Below are 18992 nucleotides of genomic sequence, written 5' to 3' on the forward strand. Positions count from 1 at the left end.
GGAACCTTACGTTATACAACTTATGCAAATCCCCCTGGATGACCCGAAAGTAAGTGCGCGAGGGATCTTTGTTTAGAAGGAAAGAAGAGTAACTCGAGAAAATCCACGTGATCGTGCAGGTGACCCCAGACCTTTTCACATTCGTGCCGGAAACAGTATTGCCAACCTCTGATGAGGTCTAATCGGATGATCACCCTTGAAAAAACGGATGAGGGAGTAAAAAAAGGGTCATGTGCGAAACAACATTTTAGTGTAATTTTTAACACTTTTTAAAAGCCTTAAATATGCATGTATTTATTATTTTCATATTGTTATTCAATAATATTATGATGTTTTTGTAATAATATAATTAATATCTGATAATTAATAAAAAAAATATCGTAAATTTAAAAAAAAAAAATAAAAAAAAATCCGGATTTTTTGTTCTACACGTGTCCGGTTTCATTATTATCTTTGACTAAACAAAATGGCGGCCATTATGATTGGCTTGCCTGCCTTCTGCAACAGGATACCATTCACGTTGACTATGTTTTATTCATGTGAGTAAATCTTTGTCTGAGATCACAAGTGTTTGTGCTTTTGTAGAATTTTGAAAATATTATTTCTGATTTTGAACAGTATTAATTGGCCATGTCTAATTTTGCTAACAGGCTCTGGCTAAAAACGATCATGGACATCGTGATGCATGACTGAATAGAGTAATTGCTACAATTTCACACCTTTATTTAAGTTTGTGTAAACACAAACATAGCTACCTGCATTATACAAGGAGCTGATATGAGTCTTAAGCCCTGAGTAAAATTGCGCTAATGGCTTGATCTGGCGTAATTTTTGTGAGTTTTTTTGACACTTTGGTCAAAGTGCTGAAAACCGGGTTATTTGATGACCCGTCGGGTCAATCGGGTTATGCATTCTAAAATGTCTAAAAAACGGGTCAACCCGGAGAAATCGGGTGAGTTGGCAATACTGCGGAAATCGAACCCCTGTCAGCTTGGTGAAAGGCGAGTGGCTTACCCACTACACCACCCGACACTCAAAGACTACTTATTGCCAAAATATGTATACAACTCCTTTCCATATTTTATCATTAATCGTCACGAATCCTCGCATAGTAAATATCTACAAAGATCCATAACATCCATTATTGCGAGAGGAAAGTGACATCTAATTTGAAATTAGCGTTATCTATATTTTACATCACTGTAAATCAATAAAGTGAATGTACATGTAATTGCAAACATTTACATAAAACACATAATACTAATGGGTAGTATCAAAGAAATAATTTTGACTCGCAATGAGATTTTGCATTTAAAGTTATCTCCCTTGTCTATAAGTATCGATTGTGAGGACATCACTATCTGATAAGTCTGTAATGTGCAATACGAGAATGAGGCCAAGGCAGCAGTAGAATACAACAGAATAGGCGCCGCTTATGCCCAATCAACATTTATGTTTGATGACATTCTATATACTACTAACCTTGAGATACCAATTACACTGGTCACCATCCTGAAAACCTTGCGCATGCCCAATAGTCATAACAGTTGACGTGACGTTGACGTCTCCGCCACATGATACTGTAAATAAAAGAAAAAGTGTGAGATGTTAATTTCACGGGGAAGCACGTATATTGTCAATAACCGTTGTCAAAAGTTTATCCCCGAAAAAGGCATTATATGTTTCTAGTCAAAACGAGACATTATTAAAAGATATTCATATAGGAAGATAATATGTTTTCATTCGTTCAATTAAAGATTGTGATTTATAAATCAATAAATCTAAAAATAGATATAACTTAAAAAGATGTATTTCACTTGAGTGTGCAGCAAACATTAACACATTATTCTTGCCAGTTTGAAAAGGGTTATTATAATCCATTCTAATTATAACGTAGAGTAAAAGCGGTGTAAAATGGATTAAACGTAGGGGCCGCGGTAGCTGAGTGGTGAAGATGTCCCGAAATATAACCACAAGCTCTCCACCTCTGGGATGCGGGTTCGAATCACAAGTGGGGCAGTTGCCAGGTACTGACCGCTAGTCGGTAGTTATTCTCCGGGTTCTCCGGCTTTCCTCCACCAACAAACCTGGCACCTCCTTACATTACCTTGTCTGTTGATAGGACGTTAAACTAATAAAAACCAAAACTCTAAACATACTTTGCGACCACAAGCATTTCAACGTTGTGCAAAATGAACTTACAGCCGACAGCAGGAGCTGCAGTCTCACAAAATGTGCCGGATAACCCTTCAGGACAGCGACATCTCGTGCAGATTTTAGGATCCTGGTATCCGCCATTTTTACATGGTTGTGCTAATTGACTATTATTGCAACAATCTGAAATTCAAATTTTAAAAAAAAGTATAAAAGTGATTTACAGGGTGTTAAATGTTACACTTTCAAAATGTGATAGCTTTTGACATACATGAACAACACAAAATATAAATATAGTATATAAAGACAAGTTTTGTTGCATGAATAATATAAAGGAATAATTGGCGTCTGCAAAAAACATTGACGTCATAATGACGTCACCACTTAAAACATATTATATCAATTTGAATAATGCGATTTCATCAACGAATTAATTAGTGCATTGTGTTGGTAGCTTCGTAACCCAATGCTACCATACTATTTGACCTTATCTATTTATTTCAGAATAATTTGTTGTCCGATTGTAAGACAACATGCGTTGGAGAACAACTCGCCCCTACTAATGTTCTTTACTTATGAAACCAATATATATAATGCAGTGTACAATTACATTTAGAAATGAATGAAATGATAATTAAATGAATCCAACTAAATACAAGCAGAAACATGTATATAATTTATTTGTATATAGGGATTGGATTTCGTTTTTATGTTAACCATGCTTGTATGGAGCAATTCCTCTAAGAATATATTCTATGGGGCGCGTTAGCGCCCCATATTGAATATATTCTTAGAGGAATTGCTCCATACAAGCATGGTTAACATAAAAACGAAATCCAATCCCTATAATTACACTCACACGACTTTTTATTTATATTTTATGCAATACAATCGTCATTTGAAAGTGACGTAATTATTCAATAAAAGTCGGTCAAAAGAGGGAGGAGTTTACTCAATTGAACAGCGAATGATGACTCTTCACATAAGGTAGACTTATTCATCCGCGACGACAAAAAAGTTCAATATTTTAGTGTAAAATAAACATGACAAACAAAGTAAATTTCAGAGATAATTATATTAATCAGATCAAAACTTTAAATATATATTCAATTTTGCTAAAAGTTGATATATAGCGTAATAACATAAAGTATTTTAACTCGGCCACATGTGTGAACTCGGTGACCGTTATTGTGCAACGAGGCGAAGCTGACGCACGCTTACACAAGTTGTCAAAACACTGGTGTTCAAGTAGCTCTATGTGTTTGAGATTATCGTCTGAGATGACGATATTACATCCTTAGGAGCCATGTGATTATATAATCTACGCTTAGATCCATCGCCATCGATAGATGGAACAACTTCACTTGTGTTCGATGGATACAATGTATTTGTGGTAACGCGTAACTGTCAACACGTGGATTTCTAGCGGTGCATGTTTTATAATAAACATGATTAGAGTCTCAAAGAACAAAGACAAGAGAATATGTTTATAACTGACCTAGCTCTGTCAGAGGGTCTCACGCCCGTCAATCCCAAAGACTCGATCGTAGGACACAGACACAGAGGTAATGTTTACATTTGACATCCATCATTGAAAGCACTGCACGTTGCCCCTGTCGCGATGTTTCCCCCCCTTTCTTTATACAATTGTTAATTTAAAAAATGTTTGTATCATATATAGATATAAAACATATATGTAATGTTTACTTTTTTCCAAAATTCTATGAAAAACAACAATATACACGTAATGTTGCATCAAAATGTAAACAAAGCCATGTGTTTCTTTTTAAAAAAAGTAGCCCCTTTATGTTGCATTGAACATTTTTATACGCAAGTTCAAAGTTCAATGTTACCATGCAGTTATGGTAAACAAAATCGGCTAGTACTTGCGTATAGTGAAAAAGCCTAGCAAGTGTAAATATAAGTAGATGATAAAAAGGTATTATCATTAATATGACCAGTATCGTGTTCAATGCGATGACGAACATTTCCATGTAATCATTTAATTTCAAAATTTACTTACCTGAACAATATACTAAATTTGCAAGTTTTATATCGTAAAAGGAAAGTCCATGACGCTGTCCAAGGGCCCTTTGTAGATTAGATTTACGTGCAACTACTGTCGGATTACCAGCTTTGGAAAAGGCCTGACACATGAAACAATAACAATCATAGTGCAAATTACTACCATTAAGTGAGATAACGAGGAAAAGACATAAACACAAGCTACACGCAATATGTAAAAATCAATATGCACATCTCGGTGGATCTACAATGAGACAATTTGTTTTGGCATGGAGGTAGTATCTGTCAAAATTAATAATATTTAATACCGCAGGATATCAATCATACACTGTATTTCAGCATAGTACCAGCGGCGCAAAAAGCGCAACATACGATTCCCGCTTAAATATGTACGCCTACCGTATCTTAACTGCTTGTCAAAAGTATCAAAAGTACACGAGACAATACGAGAATAGGACTTATACACGTAGCATGTGATACCCGATAACGTTTGTGCGGTTCTAATATCTCCAGTGGTGATGGAACGTAACTATTTCTAATCTTTCCGATGAAATAACGTTATCGCGGGATATCTTCTTTTAACGCCATTCCATCACCAATAGAAACAATAGTCCCGCACAAACGCTATCGGGTATCACGTGGTACTTAAATAAGTCCCGTTTGGTATTATCATAACAAAGTTTTATGTACCGTCGAACCATAATGCATCACGGAGCCAACGTCATAGGGTATTCCATTAGAATTGATATCCTGCCATGTTAGTTTGACGAAGTCTCCGTGTTTGTTGTCCATGATGTTTGGTGCCTCGATAATCACGTGATCGTCTCTATCGGGGCGTGCTTGCTCGTGCCAGAATCCTATCACGTGACCAAGTTCGTGAGCAATTCGTCCTCTCTATCAATAAAAATGTTTGAAAGTAATGACAAAATAAGTACAGTACACTTGATTTGTTCATTTTATGGATGAGTTTTACAAAATTAATTGCGTTGATGAAATATTAGTTATGTTTCTATTAAAACTAAAATATATTGAAATATTGTTGCTGATATTAGTGAATGACATATTATAATGCGGAGGTATTTTTAGTACTTAGATCCCCTTCCGTTTAGATATCTAATCCGTATGTTTCATAGAAGTGGCGATAATCGTTTGCCTTTCAAGTGGAATCTTACTGTAACATATTCATAACTCTTAATACTACTGAAAACTTATACTTGTAGTGATTTTGAATGATATTCTGAAGTTAACATACAACGGGTGATGGAAACGAGCTTACAATATTCAATTATATTTTGGATAAATTAGTTGCATTTATACACACTCACGTAAACACATCCGTCTACGGACACTTTCTGGACGTTATTTGCATTTTCTTTCTTCCCTACGTAAGACCAGCACCTACAAGAAAACATAAATTCCGATAATATCAACGCCATAATTGGTATTCTTTTTTCCTTTTTTCATAGTTTGTCATGATTAACATTAAAGAAAAAAAAATTTTTGGTCATTTTTCATTTTCATTTGATACCAGGTTATTTTGTCTTTGTCATTCATACAAGACAAAATATTTCACAACGTTTATCAGGTTAAATGTAAGTGTTGGGTAATTAAGAAACATTCTTACATGAAGAAATTGTAATACTACATGCTTCTGATGAAATCTACCGAATCGTGATGTAAAAAAAAACAGCAACAAAAGAATTTGTATAAATATGACAATAAGAGGTGTATATATTACAGTCACGTACCCGTTTGGTGTAAACTCTATCGTGACGTTATTTTTGTTCCCTTGTTCCCACGTGACTGGTCCAGACGCCCGACTAAAGTTAAGACACGTCAAATTTGACCATTCTGCTATCACGCTCTCAACGTTTTGTTCCGTTTCAGGTGCTATAATTGTACAAAGAGAAAGGCATGTTTAAAAGTACATGCTGATAATGTTTTTGTTTGCTTTTTTGTTTGTTTGTTGTTTAAGTTAAATACAGGTGTCATGTGCTGATAACGCTGAGCATAGTTTTTCCTATGTTTGTCCATCTAATTCACACAATTAAGGAAAATATAAAAGCTTACAAATGTCTACAATGTTGTAGAGATTCATCATTGTATCGTGATAAAAAGCTGTCGTTATAAGGAGATCAATAAACCTTATCAGTTTCAGGATAATTCTTCTATCTACTTCCCTTAAACTGTCATAAAAATCAAGTTAGATTCGACCCCGATATTGTTAGTATCTGTAGATGTACTTGAAATTAATTTATATAAAAGAATATTTAATATTTCTTAATAACTTTGGTACAGCAGTTGTTGAACGACGATACTTGTAAACATACCTCATTGTAAACTGGTCGCCATAGAAGTTACGATTATTGCCGAACGGAAGTCGGAGAGTTCATGACCCGTTCTCGGAAGAGTTCGGACAAACGTTACGTAGTTACGGTAGTTAAATGACGTTATCGGCAACGACGTTACAATATCACCTAAGATTGTTTTTTTTTTAATTAAATGGGACCCACTTAGCGATGTTCAATATTTATTTGTTTTTTTTTATCAAAAATGTCCGAATCATTATCGCTCATCTTGACTTCGATGGATTTGTTTTCAACATTCATCTAAATCATGAAATATTTAAGACAGATACGAATATTTGGGCTTAAGATACTCACTATGTTCTCCTCCGTAATAATAGTATATAGGCATCTCCCAAAGACTTGTGATGCTGGCGGACATCTTTCTTTTCTGTCGGATCTTGCCATGTTCGTATATCGTCTCTGCTTGGGATGGAGTCAGTATGATGTCCATTTCATATACGTAGTTAACAGTGCTGAACAGGTTTCTGTGCTCAGACTGTGGATTAAACGTTCAATCATTTAATACTGTGCTCAGACTGTGGATTAAACGTTCAATCATTTGATACTGTGCTCAGACTGTGGATTAAACTGTTCAATCATTTGATATCTTATACTGTGCTCAGACTGTGGATTAAACGTTCATCTTATACTGTGTCAGACTGTGGATTAAAGTTCATTTGATACTGTGCTCAGACTGTGGATTAAACGTTCAATATCATTTGATACTGTGCTCAGACTGTGGATTAAACGTTCAATCATTTGATACTGTGCTCAGACTGTGGATTAAACGTTCAATCATTTGATACTGTGCTCAGACTGTGGATTAAACGTTCAATCATTTAATACTGTGCTCAGACTGTGGATTAAACGTTCAATCATTTAATACTGTGCTCAGACTGTGGATTAAACGTTCAATCATTTGATACTGTGCTCAGACTGTGGATTAAACGTTCAATCATTTGATACTGTGCTCAGACTGTGGATTAAACGTTCAATCATTTGATACTGTGCTCAGACTGTGGATTAAACGTTCAATCATTTGATACTGTGCTCAGACTGTGGATTAAACGTTCAATCATTTGATACTGTGCTCAGACTGTGGATTAAACGTTCAATCATTTGATACTGTGCTCAGACTGTGGATTAAACGTTCAATCATTTAATACTGTGCTCAGACTGTGGATTAAACGTTCAATCATTTAATACTGTGCTCAGACTGTGGATTAAACGTTCAATCATTTAATACTGTGCTCAGACTGTGGATTAAACGTTCAATCATTTGATACTGTGCTCAGACTGTGGATTAAACGTTCAATCATTTAATACTGTGCAGTTGTTAAATATGTGGCTACTTTATTTCGCGACATAGTTTGGAACCTATTTGTGGGGTTTATTTTTATGAATAAAATTTGGAGCCTTTAGAAGCTTTATTTACACGAGAAGGTGTGATATGTAACACAAAATATATTTCACAAGGTATTTGATTTCGCAATGAGGATGAATCCGCGAATTTAGACTATCGTACGGATTTACAACTGACTTTTAATGTTCAATATATGCAAAACATGTAAAATATGAATGAACAAAAAAAAGTGATTAGAAAATGAATAAACACCGAAGACAGATAAAAAAAGAAATAACAAAAAGAAAAAAATATCACACAAACAGTGGAAAAACATAATGCTGTGAGATATACAGAAATTGGCATAAGAATTATCAAATGACCTCTTTAGTATCACCTATATTTTATTACATGCATTTTAGTCAGTTCAGTTATTGTGAATCTTGAAGATTAGTCAAGGGTCACAAGTGTACAATTCTAACGGAACGTACTTTGTACAACTGCAAACATTTATCTTCTGCTATCTCATTGAAGAAGTCCAGATACAAACAAACAGAAAATCTAAATACTTAAATTATTTTAGACATTGCCGTGAGATAATACTGTTTTAGAACAAAACACGTTAAGAAATTCGAAACTCTATTTAAAGAAAAACGACATACTTGTAATAGCATATTATCTCGTTATCAGACTAAAACAGAAACTGTCCATCCCTCGGCTGGTTGACGCTAACGTAGCTTCAATTATGTAGGCGATATGTTTAGCCAACCAGAAAGTTTTAAAATTAAAAAAAGATCGAGAAAAGTATTTACACAAGTGCCTGAAGCCAAACTTTGAGTATTTGATACAGATTTTGAATTCAGAAACAATTGATATTGGAGATAATAATTTTTGATTTCTCTTGATTATTATCGTCATATCAAAATATAAAACAGATACCTCGAAATTACACATCGAGAAAAAATAATTATTTTAACATAATCTTTGTGTACTTGTTTCAATCCGTGTAACTCTTCCATCCGTCTCTCGATTCCAGCTAAAGCTCGCATCACTCGCAATTTGTCAATGAGAGACTGTCCATCTTGGATTGACAATGGCTGAGTCTGAAAATGATAAAACATCTTGGTAACTATGTGACGATGAAAGCTATTATCACTTCAGTATAAATATGACTAACGGTTACAGATCACATTTCTATCGCGGTTGCTAAATTTCACGATTATAAATGGAAAACAAATGTTAGGTAAATTAAAAATAAACTGTCTACCAATATATGTCAGGCCCATGTTAAGTCTTGAAGATTACCTTTTTAGAAATTATCATTTTAATATGTTTACCTTGATTTGAAACCTTAATTTTTCGCCGATAGAATAATGGCATTATCATGACACATATTCTTTTAATTTCTATTTTTTTTAATTTTCGAAGGCCCTTTTGCGAAGCGAACTCTTATGATAGAGGTGTTTCATTAACGTTAATCTAAGTAAATCATCCATATATTTAGAGCTGGAAAACTTTCTTGTAAACAGTAGACGGAAATCACAACCAAATCCAGCATTGCGCATGACAGCAAGCAAAATCACACTCTCGCTCGATTTATCTTTAACACCTTCCGTTTATACATGCCCATGACCGTAGGCCCAATAGCTCTCTGAGTGGCGAGAGATCGGGTTAACGTGGGCTTATTTAACGGCATGCATTGTTAACTTAACGAAAATTATATAGATTGATAAATCATGAAATACTGAAATAAATTCTGAAAACAATGCGTTACAAAATAATTATAGTTTTGGTACATAATAAATTGTTTTGGACGGTAAGTATTTTCTAATTGTGTGCCGAATAACTATTTTTCCACTTCGGAATGCTATGATTACGTGTGAAGTTTAATTTGTTGATAAACATATGTATTTTAATGTTTTCCATCACTTCAATTATCTATCTTTAAACTTTTACATATAATTATCTTTTTTTAACACTTACCTTTTTTAATAATAATAATAATAACAATGGGGATAAAATTATTTACATAGAAAAGTAAAATATATCAAATTGATCAATACGTAATTATCAGATACAAATTATGAAACCTGAATTATATTAAAAAAACACACACACACAAAAATAACGGCACACATACACACAAAAAAAAAAAAAAAAAAAAAAAAAAAAAACTCCAAAACCATAAACAAGAAAGTTCCTTGCAGAGTGACGGATAAATAGATAAGACAATTTGGTCATGATTAGGAACATCATAGGAAATAACGATCATGGTGAATGTTATACTAGGACGTGTGACCACCACCAATCAGAAATGCCAGCTAGGGAGGAATGAGGATTGACTTCGTGGAATTCGGGGACAGGGAGATGTCGATTAATATTATCAACCAATGAAATTGATAGGTGGGCTAAACATTGATCAGACATAGATATATGTAATCGACACATCCGCTTGAGGTCCGAGGGATTGAGTCAGTAGTGACTTATCAAAATCCATAGTACATTGTAACCAAAAGTCAGGCGGTTTAGTACAATTGACATGTATTAATATAAGTATAATTACTTTGAAAACATATTCATGATTATCAGTAATAAAGGAAACATATTTACCCTAGTAGTAGCAAAATGATTGAAATATTGTACTCCGATTGGTAGGATCAGAAATGATTTGTCACATCCATAGAATATTGTAACCAAAAGTCGAGAGGTTAAACTATAGTACAATTGACACGTAGTGTATTTATAATGAAAATATACTCATGATTATTAGTAATAAAGGAAACAGATATATCATTAATAGTAGCAGAGGGATTGAAATATAGTACTCCGATGGGTAAGGTCAGAGGTAACTATATGGACAGTACATTGTAACCAAGAGTCGAGCGGTGAAATCAAAGTCGAGCGGTTAAATCAAAGTGCACATGCCTCGTATTAATAAAAATATATTTATTTAAGCATTTATTCACCATTTTTAACTTCATCGGGTTATGAAAGAAATTTTGTTTGTAAACTTTGTTAATCCGCGTAGGATTAGCACAAAAGTTTGCAAACAAAATTTATTGCAAAACTCGAAGTTAAAAGTTAAAAAATAGTAACATCAATGCTTAATAAATTTATTTATTAAACACCAATTATTGTTCACATAATGAATATCGTTTATGCTCTATTGGCGTTGGAGCATCTTTAAGATGATATTACTGTTTGTTTGTAAGAAGGCTGTTCAACACACATATATAAAACAAAACTAAAACAAATCTGCTATCGATCTCTAACGTTTTCCCAGCTGCCACTGTTCTTCAGGAGATGTTTATTGATGTTGATAAGGCAACAACACAAATAACAAGGATTGATGACGTCATAGTAAACAATACACTATGACGTCATAAGATACACATATTAGAAGTCACACTTACAAATTAAACTGAACTATTTAAACCTCGTTTTAATAAAGCTATTAAACTTGATTCTTTTCCTTCTCTTTCAACAACATTATCAGTTGATTGATAAATTAGGATAATATTAAAAACATCACTTGCACATGTATGAATGTGCTTACTGACATGAAGAAATCTTAAACTGTCTGTCTTAATTTGTTGTCTGTGTACAGTAATCCGTTGTCGCAACACATTACAAGTTTGCCCAAAATAGAACTCAGAACATTTACCACATACAAGTGCATATATAACATTTTTTGATCAACAATTCATGTTTGATTTAATCTTGAAATTGAAATTATTCTTAAAAATAATACTTTCACCTTCTAAAATAATTTTACAAGTGCCACATCTTGGCTTATTACATTTAGACACACACGGGTTCTGTTCTTCCCTTTGAAATTTTGAAGAACATAACAGTCTTTTGAGGTTTTTAGGTTGTCGTTTGCTATTAATGATTGTGGTTTTTTTTCAAATATCTCTTTCATCTTATCATCCGTTCTCATATAGTTTTCATACGTTTTGATAATTGGAAACATATCAAAATTGTTTGGATTAAATGTGGATACAAACGGAATCATATATATATATGGTCTTACTATACTCGCTTATTTATCAATGAAAAAAGGAAAAATGATAAATGTAACCCCGGGACATTTTTGTGGGTTTTTTTTAATTACGTATTTAACTGACAGCGTAGATAATACTATCTGATTTTTAAAATGTGTATCCACGTGTAGTTGTGATTTACATGCTGACATTTGTTTCCGTTATTTGTGTTAAACTGCATAATTATGATAAACAGACAGCACGCTTCGTAAGTAATATTACAATGATAGTATATGGGCCAGTATAATCCGTATAATTATGTAACATACATTTTAGAAGAATTGGTATCTCTACTTTATACAGGTCACTCACCATATATGTACATTTATAACACTACGTTTCATAAATCGGTCTGGCACACTTACTTGTAACTAGCAGATAACAGCTTCATTCTTACATGGATGGATATGTTCTACTATTTGTATGTGTGAGAAGAAAAGATCAGAAATTGTGATATTATATATATATAGATATATTATCGTGTCAATATTTTGCTTGGTGTTCAAATTAAATGTTTTGAAAAAAACATCGGACCCATATGCTTTCATCCTCGATACCCCGGGGGTTTCGATCACTTACGATCTCTACATCCCTGGACTATCTCATAGTAAAATTGGAGGCAGCTCAGCGGAAAACAGCTGAAACAATCACAGACCTGCAAAGATATCCTTTGAAGACTACAGAGAGAGAGCGATACCCAACTTCAAAGCCACACAAGCAACCACAGTGTACCGTTATACGTGTTTTATGTACATAAAACGACTAAATTACCTGTTTTATTATGTTGCCTCCAATTTTACTATGAGATAGTCCAGGGGTGTAGGGATCGTAAGTGTTCGGAACCCCTGGATTATCGATGATGATATCCTTTATATTATGATCAAACTAAGAATCGAAATAAATCCAGGCTACCTATAACGTATTATTTCGCGGATCTAATTTTTGCGACCAAATTTTATATTCCGAAAATAACTATACCCACAAACATAATAATTCTACAGTTCATTAGATCAATAGATGCCGTATCATAATTACCGGTATACGGTATCTAGTCAACACATCAGTGAACTGTTGAATTTCACCTGATTAATTCATTAAATCACAACAAGTCACCCATGGTCATTTATATATAGTGTATAGTGTATATACGGGTCCTGGTCAAAGAAGTGATACCAATAACACATGGTATATGTTTATCAATGAAATCAACAACACATGCCGAATATTGACCCGTGTCTGGGAAATGTCAATTTCGGGGTCATGACCCAGCGCGATTTATTGTACGACCGTGTTGGCCGTCACGCCAGGTGATCACAACACTGAGACCTATTAATGATTATTGATATTTGTATGAATGGTGGTCGAGATGTAAATAACAAAACGTGTGTTCATTTTACGACTTCCTCATACGAAGGACAATACATACAATAGGATATAATTTATAATGCATTTCATGTCAAACAAAAAGGGCACACAAGTATGATACATTCAGGTGTTTTGGTAATAAGCACAATTTGTTACATGACAGCTTATATGTATGTGTTACAAAATATCCGATTTCTCGATTGTATTAGAGAATAAAAGGGAAACATTCATACATTGTCATGATTAATTTACCTCATGATAAATTATTCATTTGATAAATGAATGAATGAATGGATGACTATTCAATGAAAAGATGAAAGAAAACATAACTACCAACTGTAACTGTATACACATAACCTTTTCGAGTAGATGCTCAATTTATATCAGAGGAGATATCATAGTAAGTAATAAGTATACATTATGTAGTATAGAATATGCTGGAAATATGTAATTTCAAAATTATTTAATGAATTAATGGAAAGCCAGAATAAATGAATAATTGCATGAATAAATGAATGAATGAATGAATGAATGAATGAATGAATGAATGAATGAATGAATGAATGAATGAATGAATGAATGAATGAATGAACGAATGAATGAATATTCACACACAGCAAAAAAGGGAAATTAATCTCTTGAGACATTTCATTCTGATTATTTGACAAGTTTATTTTTTGACAGAAATAAATTTCTTACAGTTGTTTTACCATTGAGGAAAACATTATAGTGACAGGTTATTAGTCAAGTTGTAGTTCTATTCCCTGTGGCCTTCGTTTCGTAACTAAACATTTGTCTATGAACATTTGTTATTGTCATTTACGATTTATAAGAAGTACTGCGACTTATATCATAAATATTTTGACACAATCAATAAAAAATAATGAAGTGGAAAACGTGTTAAGAAAAGCTCACATACTTAACATGTGGACATAATACATCAAGAATGGGAAAACGTTTCAAGAAAAACTCACATAATAGAAATTGGTTTATGATACATGTACATAATGAATAAGGATACGTTTCAAGAAAAGCTCTAAATGGTAATAGCTTTTCATTTGTTTATTTTTTCTCTCAAAGTCACTTATTATCAAAATATACGCAGTGTAATTTCTAGCTCTGAGCATATGTAGTAAAACATATTTGTAAATATCGATATGATTTGGTATATTTGTCGATATTTCATGAAAGCAAAATTTTTATCTCTGCTATAATGTTATTCTAGAGTAAAGAAAATATGTATTTAAAGGTCGAGTTGTGTCGCCATATTGAGCGATGGCGATCAATTTCCTCTTCCGGCAGGTAGTGTGTAAAGCTGTCTATCACCAGACATACCTTATAACGACACGAATAAGAATGGCCTTAGTGTCAGCAATGACAACAGTAGGTCATTATTTCATCACTGTCAATAATCAGATGTTGTTTTACTAGTCTAAATGTACTTCAGTGATATCCGGACGTTGTTAAGGTTGCTTTGTTTTGAATGTTTCGCAAAAGCGATACATCTAATTTTTCTGATCTAAGATATGTTTTATAGAGAACATCCAATAATCTTATATAGATCACAGAGTTAAAGTTTGTTAAAGTTTTGGAATGCATCATTTAAAGCTAAATTTTAACAAGAGGCCCATGGGCCTTAACGGTCACCTGAGTTAGAATATATAATGAAACAAATAATGAAACGAATTAAAGACATATAAACACTTTATGCTGGGCCTTGAAGTTGGTCAGTGATTTATAAATTTGACTTTTTAGACTATGAAGAGTGTTTGCTTTCATCAAACCTGCGAACTTAGAGGTATTTTTTGAAATCTTAATCATTTTGACCCTGTTTGGTCCTGCCCCTCTGGTTCCCCAGGGGGTCATCGAGGACGGATATGGATGTTAAAATGCTATATATTAGGATAATAATTCTAATCAAGTTTGACCAATATAAGTTATAGTAAACTTAACCCCCTCTCCAGGGGGAAACTAGAGACCCCAGGGTCATATAATTCACAATTTTTGTAAAGGACCTTAACACCTTTCTATCTATGAAGAGTATTCTACCACATCTGTGAGTAGAGAAGAAGATTTTTGAAATTTTACTCAATTTTACCCCCTTTGGCCCCTCCCACAGCCCCCTGGGGGGTGGGGACCATATAATTCACAATTTTGATTGGCCTTATGCCTTAGAAGGTTTGTGCAAAATTTCATTGAAATTGCTTCAGCAGTTTTGGAGAAGAAGTCGAAAATGTAAATTGTTTACGGACATGCGACGCACGACGCACGACGCACGACGTACGACGCACGAAGCACGACGACGGACAAAAGGCGATTAGAATATGTCACTTGAGACTTCGTCTTAGGTGACCTAAAATGCATACAATGGTTATCTACTAACAATTAACTGTCAGAAAACATTTTTACTTTTTAAATTCACTATGAATCAGTGGCCGGGTCAAAATTCTATACTGGACACAAACTTCTGTATGCACACACTATTTCTTATATATCTTTCCGTGGTTCTGAAGTTCATATCGACGATGATAAAACATCGGCAGCAAAAGTAAATTTTATTCTAAAATAACGATAAATACAAATGTATATCAGGTGTAACATGCTAACATTCAGAGGGACCTTTAGAACGGCAATATATTGATAATGAATTCAATAATATAAGCATTTCGATTTGTTTTCCATTGCTTTCATAACAAAACTTTGAATATATACAGATTCATATTTTTGAAAAACAATGCTTAACTAATAATTTTAAAATAATGTTTGATGAAAAATGAATCGAAAGAAACAATTGAGAGCCTGCATTCAAATCGAATGTAAAACGTGACTAGCTATATTTGTTTTCTTAACAACAATCCCTACTGAAGATTCAAAGGCAACATGGTAGGTATGGCCAAATTGGTTTTTTTTTCTTTTCGAGTAAGTTTCTGAAAACAAATTTGAACAAATAGACAGACAGACTGATATATGAACGGGGTATATACGAAAGGGTTCACACATATCAAGACCCAAATAAATATCATGAAGATGAGGAAACAAAAATGCACAATCTTGAATCAAGACCTATCTTTATTAAATGCGATTGTAAATTTTAGTGCTAACAAAAAGAATATTGTTGAAAAGTTCATGTGATAGATATATATGTGTTTTAAATGAAGATGTTTTTTGAAGTAATGATGGATGGTGAATTGCATCTGATTAACACAGGTTACCCATTGTTTCTGTTCATATACCCATGAACATGATATTTATTAGGACAAGGAAAATATGTCTATAAAGAAGTAGCTTACACGATGTTGTTGATGATGGGCATGGGTGACTATTTATTTAACGATGCATAAACTTTTATTCACAATTCAAAAAGTGAATTTTAACTACGTCAAACAATTCAACAAAAAAATCATGTTATAACGTATAATACATTAACTAAAATTGCTTTTAAAGTGAACATAGGAATTACCATTACATTATTTATTCAGAAAAAATGGCATAAACATTGAATTATTTTTGACCTGTCGTGAATATGGTACACACAGTGGCATCCGAATCGCTTTAGATGTCACCGTCGACATATACAATTAACGGCAGAACATAGGAAATGCATCACAAAGAGAAGCTTAATTGCTGCAATTAAAATGAAATTAATTAAAACACTACTCCCTTTTATTTATTGCTGTCCATCAAGAAAAAGACTCGGAAACACGGAAATGTATTGTTTCGTGTTATTTAAGCGAAAGGGGCTACATGTATTACCTGTAATATATATACCGTTTAGAAAGACCACACCTGAAAAGTGTGTTAATATGATGAATGGCACTATTATTGTGAACTGCAACGAGCCAGAAAATTACTTTTGATTTTCTTTGATTTCTGACACTAGGTAATGTACAAATTCAATTAATTTACTGCAAACCTACTTATTTCGATATGGAAATAAATTGAGTGTTTCCCAAAAATCGCCATGAAAAGTTGCATAAGTATGATTATGCGGTTGTCCGATGGATGAACTGGCAGGTTTTGTACTCATCGCCTAAAAGATTAAGTTTTTGTTACGTTTTAAATGAATTCAAAATATTATCTTAAATCATGTTGTAATTCAGTGGTTTAAATGCAATTTATATAAAGAAACAAGCTGATATATGCATATTAATATCAATTAATGCAAGAAAAGATAAAAGTACACATGATTTTCACTCAACAAAACAATATTTTCATCACATTTGATGCTTCAGTTAAACCTGTCTATAACGACTGCCAAAAGTGTCATTTATACTCAAGTCAAATTAAATTGAAATTGGTCATTTGGGGCCGAATGAACATGGTCTTATTTCACAGGTTGTTTACATACGTGGTTTCTATTACTGTACTTAGAGAACCGGATGAATGTAACAACCTCATATATTATGTGTCTTCCGTTGTAATACATTGTGATGTATCTGTCAAAATTGTCACGTAAATAATACATTACACTAAAAATAAAGATCCGCCCTCACAGTCCATCTTTCATTGGTTTTGTATAATTGATCAAAAAGGGTAATTAAAGGTGAAAAAAAACATTGTCTGCTCTATAACTTATTTTATTACTTTAAACAACTTCGTTTTCGGGAAACACAATTTTCGCGTATTTTCTTGTGGGAGAACCTTAACGTGAGCTCAAGTTGTAAAAACGTATATATGAATTATCGCTTCCTCCCTTGATTATTATACAACCAGAAAGGGCGTTATATCTGGGGGGGGGGGGGGTAAATATGGGGGCATGCGCTCCAGGGAAATACGACGTTTTATTTCCCGATAGCAAAATACAATGGTTTATTATTTTTCTGTTATGTTTCATGTATGTGTTTCAAATCATCAGACACTCTTATAAACATGAGGTACAATTTACCGTCCATGAACTAAACCGCAACGTCCAGCTCATATGTTGAACTTATGGTACAATATATTCATAAAATTGATTTTTAATTTGCCTTATTGGAGCAAGATGTATCCATATTCTAACAAACATGTCATTGTTGCTGCATGCATGCAAGGCATCATGAGCCGCAACTAGAGAATTGTCGTTTGTATAACATACATACATATATAACCACGAAATATCATGAAAATATTGTTTTTATATTTGCATTTTCTGACTCCATATTATTCTCTTGTAATATTCGGAAGGACATGACTTAGCACAAAACCATCCCGATCTATTTTGTGAACTGTAAGGAGGATATGTGTACTCATAAAAAGTAGAAATCGTTCCGCTCAATTGATTCACGTGTTTAACTGATGTCTGGTTACGCACGGATTGTCACAAAAATACGAGGACGTGATTGGCTGTTATAATAAGGAAAACATGTCGACAAATATTGGGGAATAACCAACTATTCCGTATTATAAAAATCTTTATTGAAAAAACTGCTGAGTTATACAGGAGTAAGATATATCCTACAATCATCCATGTCAGGGAAAGATTACAAGGTTTCAGACGTTCTGTTTTATAAAAAAAAAATATAATTATAAACGAACAATTGAGATCACATGATTTGTTGGACACAAACCAAAAACAAAATATTCAAATGTGAAAATGTGAAAATAAATCTGTTTGATATATTTAACCCAACATTTGATATCATGGTTGAGATAGCATTATTTATTAAAAAAACAAACCAAAAAAACAACTCTTAAGTGTGTAAAATCCTTCATTTTCATATATTAAACGATTAATTG

At 33.3% G+C, this 18992-nt stretch overlaps 1 protein-coding gene across 1 annotated transcript in view; it reads right to left on the reverse strand.

Annotated features, from left to right (window-relative positions):
* The window catches only part of LOC138308464 (zinc metalloproteinase dpy-31-like), a 48700-nt gene that overhangs the window by 17592 nt on the left and 12116 nt on the right, over nucleotides 1–18992 (reverse strand). Inside the window, exons 3-10 of the mRNA XM_069249446.1 lie at nucleotides 8862–8972; nucleotides 6843–7023; nucleotides 5928–6069; nucleotides 5505–5577; nucleotides 4870–5073; nucleotides 4178–4301; nucleotides 2203–2337; nucleotides 1483–1580 (exon numbers count right to left, since the gene is read on the reverse strand). Coding sequence (XP_069105547.1) covers nucleotides 1483–1580; nucleotides 2203–2337; nucleotides 4178–4301; nucleotides 4870–5073; nucleotides 5505–5577; nucleotides 5928–6069; nucleotides 6843–7023; nucleotides 8862–8972 — 1068 coding nt within the window. The remainder of the gene's footprint in view (nucleotides 1–1482; nucleotides 1581–2202; nucleotides 2338–4177; nucleotides 4302–4869; nucleotides 5074–5504; nucleotides 5578–5927; nucleotides 6070–6842; nucleotides 7024–8861; nucleotides 8973–18992) is intronic.

Source organism: Argopecten irradians, chromosome 15 (assembly GCF_041381155.1).
Source record: "Argopecten irradians isolate NY chromosome 15, Ai_NY, whole genome shotgun sequence".
Classification (NCBI taxonomy): domain Eukaryota; kingdom Metazoa; phylum Mollusca; class Bivalvia; order Pectinida; family Pectinidae; genus Argopecten; species Argopecten irradians.